Source organism: Salvia miltiorrhiza, chromosome 5 (genome assembly GCF_028751815.1).
Source record: "Salvia miltiorrhiza cultivar Shanhuang (shh) chromosome 5, IMPLAD_Smil_shh, whole genome shotgun sequence".
NCBI lineage: Eukaryota > Viridiplantae > Streptophyta > Magnoliopsida > Lamiales > Lamiaceae > Salvia > Salvia miltiorrhiza.
This window is the reverse complement of record NC_080391.1, coordinates 14,508,574-14,516,319: the sequence shown is the minus strand read 5'-3', so window position 1 is coordinate 14,516,319 and position 7,746 is coordinate 14,508,574. Positions and strand designations below refer to the sequence as shown.

The following is a 7,746-nucleotide window of genomic DNA, read 5'->3' as shown; positions in this document are numbered from 1 at the left end:
TGTAATAAATAAAATTGATTCATTCCTGATGAAAATAAGAGATTAATTAATCTTGAACGAGGCTCATTGCCATAGCCATAGTGTGCCTGAACCTGTCCACACTAATGTTAACATTTTGGCCATTAAGGTAGACTTCCTTTCCTGCCTGCACCGGAAATGCAGCCCTGGGGTCCGTGAAAGCCTTATGGCTTGAAGACCCAAATATCTTCAAGAGTGAGCTCTCTTCCGCCTCGATCTTGTATCTCAAGTAATGCACTCCCATTGCTCGAGCCGGATCGCCGTAGTAAGTGGCTGCAGCCCACTCCAGCCCGATAAGGTCCACCTGCACCATCACCGCCCCCTCCGCCAGGAACAGCTCGTTCGTCAGCCCCGCTCCGTGCACCCCCACGAACACGCTGCACGAGTTTATCATCCCCGAGAATATGTTGATGTTCGACACCATTTTTGCTCTGCGCACCACCACCACCCGGAACCCTAAATCCTCCATCATTGCCACAACTTCATCTTCATTTATGATCCTTCTCGTCGTGGTGCGCGATAGCAGCATCACCGTCGGCCTCTTGATCTGAGACACGTGGCTGTACCTGAGATTCAGTGATTGCCGCAGGAACTGCCGGAAATCTGCCGTCGAGAGCCCTCTCGGTATATCGCTGGAGTTCAATGACAGATGGCCGTGAAACTTAAGCCCGACCACCGCCGCCGGGAAGCAATGGACGCTGCGATTGGCGGCGGGGTTCAGGATCTCGTACGACGTGAGGTGAGCGAGGAGTTTGCCGTATTTCTCCACGAAGGAAGGCCTGTAGTCCTCCATGACGAGGAGCACGCGCGAGTTGAATTGTCTGGCGGTGATGAAGAGAGGGATGATGATCTCGTTGATCTCGTGGAACACGTTGCCGGTGAATCCGCTGGAGGAGAACACCACCGCAGGGACCCCGTGGCTGTGATCACAGACCGGCGGCGTCATGTTGCCCTGCACTATCTTCACCGGCGTCACCTTTTGCAGAAGAATTTCGTCTTCTTGCCTAGCGTAAGGACGAAGCCACGTCTCCTGCACCGTATCCCCCGACGGAATTGAGACTGTCATAGTTGCCGTGTCGATCCGCACAGCTCGATTTGTAACACAGTGCTTCGAGTGTCCTTGCGCATCGCACGAAAACCCGGTAGATCTGAAATTCTTTTGGTCTTCCTCTGTTTAGTAGGAGAAAAAGTTAACCAGCTGTGAGCTCTAAAGCTATGTATCATATTGAATAACTAGTTGAGAGATAGAATTGTACATGTAGAGACCTTGAACTAATCTCGAGAGAAGAAAATCCAGCGAATTGGAGTTTACTTCAACAGTTTTATTGGAGATGGTTGCAGGAGGGGAATAATGCAAGCCTGCAGATTGCAAAGGATTTAGTGATCAATGTGAAGGTGATCGAAATCGAGTGGTGATCAAATCAAATGAAAATTGAAGAAGATTACGTTGCTCGAGTTTGATTTTGCTGCTCCACATAATATCGACGTAGAGCAGAGGAACAACGAGCAAGAAGATCCATGGAGTTAGACGCGAAACCAGCTTCTTTGCCTCCTTCTCCATTCTCAATTTACGACTTGTTGCACAATTAATACGCAAGGATACGAATAGATATGATCATCAAGAATCCCCAAAAATATTAGAATTTTGCCTGCTGATGAGATGTTACTTTCTTTTTTACCCTTAATTTTCAGTTTGCTCTTTGTTATTCTTTTCGTATTTTTTTATCAATTATTATGCTCAACTTAATCAATTCAACGATTGAGATATAAGACGACTTTTTTCGTTGTAAACTATTGCTCAAGTATCAACTACGTATTATTTCATTTATGCATGACTCACTTTTTCAAACTATTGATTTATTTCAACTTGTGCTCATTTTGAACAAGTCCGAGATTTTTTTTAATAGTTTGTAGGAATCCATAGATTTATAAATAAGAAACTAACCAATGTTTGTTCATTCAGGCTGTTGGTAGTAAAATCCAAAGCACAATACAAATACAGCTTTTCTTGTCATTAACTTTTGGAGGCATTTTATATAAGGGTGAACTAGCTAATAAAGTAGCAAATTTATTTAAAATACTAATGATAAAAACTAGTAATTAACATAAAACGATTAAAAAAATTAATTACTCCTACTATTTTACCCCTTAACTCACAACTAAGAATAGATTTGTCAATTCACTACTAAACCTAATCTTGGCCGTGAATTATCCTAAAACTAATCTTAATTCGCAACCAACTTATAAACTCATGAATTTAGTCTTAAATTCACTAATTAAGGGCAAAATAAATTTTAATATTTTGATTTTCATATGTGTAAGTGTAACAGGATCTTATAATTACATAAATATGGCGGGTTGGAATAAAGCCACGTTTTTCAACTATATTTCACCAAAATGATGGAATTCTATTTTATTTTACTTTTTATTTGCACAGTTACACAAGTGAAGCGATTATATTGATCCAAAGTTGGCTAGTTTGTGTACTATGAAATTGAATAATCATATATTTTCAATATTATTCAGATTACAACATTTCAAATCTTATAAAAATCTCCTTTTTCCCAAAAATACCTTATAGAAATATACTCCAAAACCGTTGCACATATTTTAGTAGCTGGAAATGTTAATTAATCTACTAATGGAAATGAATCTTGTTAGAATTTCATTGTCAGAGCTGGGGGAGCTAGCGTGTGCTAACATTAATGGGCGATTAGTGCTGAAACAAACAAAATTTTATAATCGCTTTGACAGCTACGAGATCCATGGTTATAAGGCAACTCCCTCGATTTCCGAATTTCTTATAATACTTCTAATCTCTTATGCTTCACAAATTAAGGTACTGAAGAAAGTCGTTATTCAGCAACGATCAATTTTAACAAAAGGTCCCAGTTTTGAATTTTCTATTCTGTTTCGAATTTATCTACACTTTGAACTATTCAATGTTTTATAAAAGAAGATGAAGTCGAAGTCGAATTCGACAAGAGCCGCATCTTCCAAGGCAAGGGGCCGCCTGCTGTTATTTTTTATGCTAAAGCGTTAAAAGTTAGAATTAACAAGTGGCGCTACCATGAATTGATTAGCTCCTTAATTTCTTCTAATTTTTCTTGATCAACGACATTGATATTTCTTTTGGCTCTAATACCAATAATATGATGATGGGAACTGCTATTCTTCTTCGTTCCGGATGAAGCATTGATGTCTGGATCGATTTCATGTTAATAAATAAATGCAAAGTGTAAAACTATAGTACTATATAAATTGCAAGATAATAGAAGATCTGGTTGGATCAATTGTGTCATGTAAGCTACACGTTTCCCTTAATTTGCGATCAATTTGTAGTAATAAAAGTCATTTATGAATCTAGACTTTTCCCAAAGTTGAAGTCTACAGTGATCCATGATGCCCTTCCCCCTCTTCAAGTCATAACTCGTGTGCTCTTTTTTCCTTTCTCTTTCTCTTTCTTTTTCACTAGCTACAGGATGGTGGTAAGCATCTCTTGCACGAAATGTATCTCCATTAATTTGCATTTGATTAGTGCTCACATCACTAACACATAGTATAATACATCCTAATCAATTTCAGCGGATTCATACCCGAAATAAATACATATGTTGAATAGAGCTAGTGATGTCATAAAACAAAACGGGCTTCATTTTCTTTTACTCGGTTGTTCATCTATGAAAAGGTTAAGACCAACTACTAACAAAATTTGTATAACACTTAAAATTTTATTGAACATACTCCTAATTCAGAGTGTAAACAAATCAATCTCTCATTTAGCTTACAGTTTTGATGAAATCAGAAAATTATAAGAAATGGAAACAAAATGTGCGCTGAATTTGTTGGGGCGATACGATCCTTGTATGTACACAGACAAACTCAATGCTATCTAGCTGGCCAATCCGTAACAACACTAAGCGCTTCGACGATGGTCTCCCTGAATCGAGCAAGATTGAGTCTTACATTCTGCTGATCAAGAAACATAGTTCTTGCAGCTATGTAACCGCCTTCTCTGTACACCGATCCCGGATCAGTAACGACTGAACTGTTGCGGCCGTATAGTTTGGCTAGCGAACTCTCATCGCCTTCAATCTTGTAGCGCAAGTAGCGCACGCCCATTGCACGCGCAGTGTCGCCGTAGTAAGTGTTGGAAGCCCACCCCGTGCCGAGTAGTTCTACTTGGATCATGACGGCGCCCGTGGGCAGGAATATCTCGTTGGTGAGGCCCGCGCCGTGGGCGCCGAGTAGCACGCTGCACGAGTTTATCAGCTGCGAGAATTTGTTGACGTTCGACGCCAGTTTTGATCTTCTCACCACCATCACCTGAAACCCTACGTCCTTGATCACGCCGATCATTTCGTCTTCGTTGAGAAACCTCCTCGTATTGGTACGTGACAGAAGCAGCAACCTCGGCCTAGCTATCTGCGACACGTGCGCGAACCTCAGGCCCAAGGCGCCACGGAGAAAGTGCCTGAATTCGGGCATCCCGTACCCTCCAGGGATGTCGCTGGAATTCAGCGCCAGATTGTCGTGATATTTCAGCCCGACTATTGAAGCCGGGAAGCAGTGGACGGTGGCGTTGGCAGCCGGATTCATGGCCTCGTGAGCCGACAGATGAGCTAGGACAGCGCCGTATTTGGCGATGAAGGAGGGCTTGTAGTCCTCTATCACGAACACCACGCGCGACTGGAACTGCTTGGTGGTGATGTAGAGGGGGATGATGATCTCGTTCATTTCGTGGAACACGTTGCCCGTGCTGCCGGAGGAGAACACCACGGCGGGGACGTGGTGACTGAACTCGCACGGCGGCGGATCCGTGGTGTTGCTGTACTGAATCATGCGGACGGCCGAGATTTGTTTGAGCTCATCTTCCTGCCGAGCGTAGGGTCGGATCGCCGTCTCCTGCTGCCAGTCCGCATCGGACGGTATGTAGACTGTCATATTTCTGGTGTCGATTCTCACGGGTTTAGTTGATACGCAGTGGATGGAGTGGATGGCCTTATCGCAGGCGAAGCCTGTGTCGTCAAGCTTCCTCCTGTCCTCCCCTGTTTACGTGAAACAGAGCAATTTTCTTCGTAAAAAAGAAAAAAGAAAAAGAGAGCTCTTGTTAAAGTTGTACATACCTCGCACTAGTCTTGCCAAATGGAAATTGATGAATTCCTTGTCTTCCACAGTCTTTCCGCCAGATTCTGAGCTGGAAAAATACTGCATCCCTACCATTTCCAGAAAATTTTGTTGAGCAAAAAGGAGTAGATAGACGCAAGAAAAAAAGACAATACTACGTAGAAAAGAAATGATTACATTGATCCAAGGAAATTCTATTCCCCCAGACGAAATCGACACCAACACAGAGCAAAGGCAAGGAAAGTAGTAAAATGAATGGAGTGGCACCAAAAACTAGCTTCTTCTGATCTTTCTCCATCTTCATAGCTGTTGCATGTTACGTGTAAAAGACGAATAATATATGTAGATGATGATGATGATGATGAAGCTGGAGATTGTTGAAGACTAAAACTGTGGTGGGATTAAGTTTTTAAGCTTTCGTTTCCCTTAATTAACCTGTCATTCTCTCCACATGAATTTTTTATAATTTTTGTCCTTCTATCATATGATCAGTCATCCTAAAATATTTTATTTATTAAAAGTCTTTTAATTTATTTATTTTATATTTTATATTTATTTTTTTGACTGATTTTATATTACTATATTTTGAGTTCATGGGAACAGTACAAGTCTTTGAACTGCGGCAAACCATTTCTTCAGTGGCTAGCAATTAGAATATACTATTAGTGCGCGGCTTTGACTTCTCTCCTATTGAGATCCAATATGTTATTAATTATATTAGGAAAATAGGGAAATGTGAAATCTTATTTAGCTTCTGCAAATTGCAGATGACCTTAGTAACCGAAATTAATTCAAAAAATAAATAAATTAAAAGGACTTGAGAAGTCAAATTTGTAATGCATCAATAAGCAGACATCGCGTTATTCATGCTTAGTACCAAATTAATGCACATGGCGTTTGATCTGTGATTGATTATTAGCCGAAGACGGTGCTCTGAAAATAAGGGCAAAAAATATTAGGAGGATTAGACCCAATTTGTGTGTGCGTGTGTGTGTGTTTTCACTAGCAAAGATCATGTGTATTCATTATTCACACATAAGGATTAATATTTAAAAAATATCTAGGAGGATTAGACCCAATTAGACGGTGCTCTGAAAATAAGGGCAAAAAATATTAGGAGGATTAGACCCAATTTGTGTGTGCGTGTGTGTGTTTTCACTAGCAAAGATCATGTATATTCATTATTCACACATAAGGATTAATATTAAAAAAATATCTAATTTCATATAGCAAAAACAAATTATATTCACAATATAAAAAAGGGTTATTGCCGCAAAATACCTAAGTTTGCTAATTTTTTGATTTATATTATGACCTTTATTTTTTGCTAGAAAATACATGAATTTAAGATTGATTATGAATCGTTCCAGAACAAACAATTTCTCCCAAATCCAATTTGAATAATCCACTAATTAGGGGGTTTAAACAAAGCTACAAACCATTACTCTCTCCGTCCCAATATTCATGGCCCGTTTCTTTTCGGCAAGGGTATTAAGAAGAGTTGTATTAGGAGATAAGTCGTATGGCCCACATCTTTAATGTTATGGTTAATTAGTTTTTAATATTGTTAATAAAAAAACATCTCTTCCTCCAAAATTATGATGTTGATGTCGCCGACGCTCTCATCACCGGTGAGGCCGGCGCCTTCCCTTCACCTCGTGTGTCCTTGTCGTCTCCCTCCACCCCCAGATCCATCTACAAACATTTCAAACAACAATGGATCAATCCACAGATCCGAACAACAATGGATCCATCCACAAATCAAACTTAACCACAAAAAGTGCTACATTTCCAACTCTGAGTACTAAGAGATTCATCGGCGCAAATTGAGCAAATCGAAGTTAAATCCTCCGAGCACAACGGAATTGAGAACAGAAAGAGAATTTTACCTTTGAAATGAAGCATAGAATCAGATAGGACCTAGAATCTAGGAGCAATTACGGCGAAAACATGGTGAATTGACAGATCTGAAACCTAAAATTGGAGAGGCGGTGGAGGGTGGATGAGAGGTCTGGCGAGGGTGAAGGAGAGAGAAAGAGAGGCGATGAAGGGTGGATGAGAGGTCTGGTGAGGGTGGAGGAGAGAGAGAGAGGCGGTGGAGGAGGAGTCCGACGAGGGTGGAGAAGAGGAGAGGCGGTGGAGGAGAGAGAGAGAGAGGCGTGCTAGGGTAGGCGAGAATAGTGGAGGAGAAGAGAGGCGGTGCAGAAGATAAGCTAGGAGAGAGAACGAGGTGGAGCTCGGCGGTGGATTGAGACCAGGGTTACGCCGAAGCTTGTGAGGAAGAAGGATAAGGGTTTGGTGTCGTGTGTGTTTGTTCTGCGTGTTTTGTGTGTGTGTGTGTGTGTGAGAGAGAGAGAGAGAGAGAGAGAGAGAGAGAGGATTATAGGTATATAGGTAGATTAATAAATTATTAATAAAGTCTTAATTATTACTCAATTTAGAAACATGCCATGAATATTGGGACAACCCAAAAAGGAAAATAGGCCATGAATAATGAGACATAATCAAACGATTTGCGCCATCAGATTGAGTTTGGGCGAAATTACCCGCTATGGGATGATTCATAATCAATCTTAAATTCATGTATTTTCTGGCAAAAAA

General features: G+C 40.8%; 2 protein-coding genes across 2 annotated transcripts; both read right to left on the bottom strand.

The window, feature by feature from the left end:
- LOC130986264 (alpha-1,3-arabinosyltransferase XAT3-like) lies at positions 1–1,753 on the bottom strand. The gene is made up of 3 exons (XM_057909617.1): positions 1,465–1,753; positions 1,285–1,377; positions 1–1,188 (listed from the first exon to the last, which is right to left on the bottom strand). Exons 1-3 carry the CDS (start codon positions 1,577–1,579, stop codon positions 47–49), a joined length of 1,350 nt encoding a protein of 449 aa, XP_057765600.1. The 5' UTR covers positions 1,580–1,753; the 3' UTR covers positions 1–46.
- A 1,976-nt stretch (positions 1,754–3,729) lies between these two features.
- On the bottom strand, positions 3,730–5,639 carry LOC130986263 (alpha-1,3-arabinosyltransferase XAT3-like). Its single transcript, XM_057909616.1, has 3 exons — positions 5,323–5,639; positions 5,145–5,234; positions 3,730–5,066 (listed from the first exon to the last, which is right to left on the bottom strand). The coding sequence occupies exons 1-3, from the start codon at positions 5,447–5,449 to the stop codon at positions 3,907–3,909; spliced, it is 1,377 nt and encodes a 458-aa protein (XP_057765599.1). The 5' UTR covers positions 5,450–5,639; the 3' UTR covers positions 3,730–3,906.
- Positions 5,640–7,746: the final 2,107 nt, after the last annotated feature.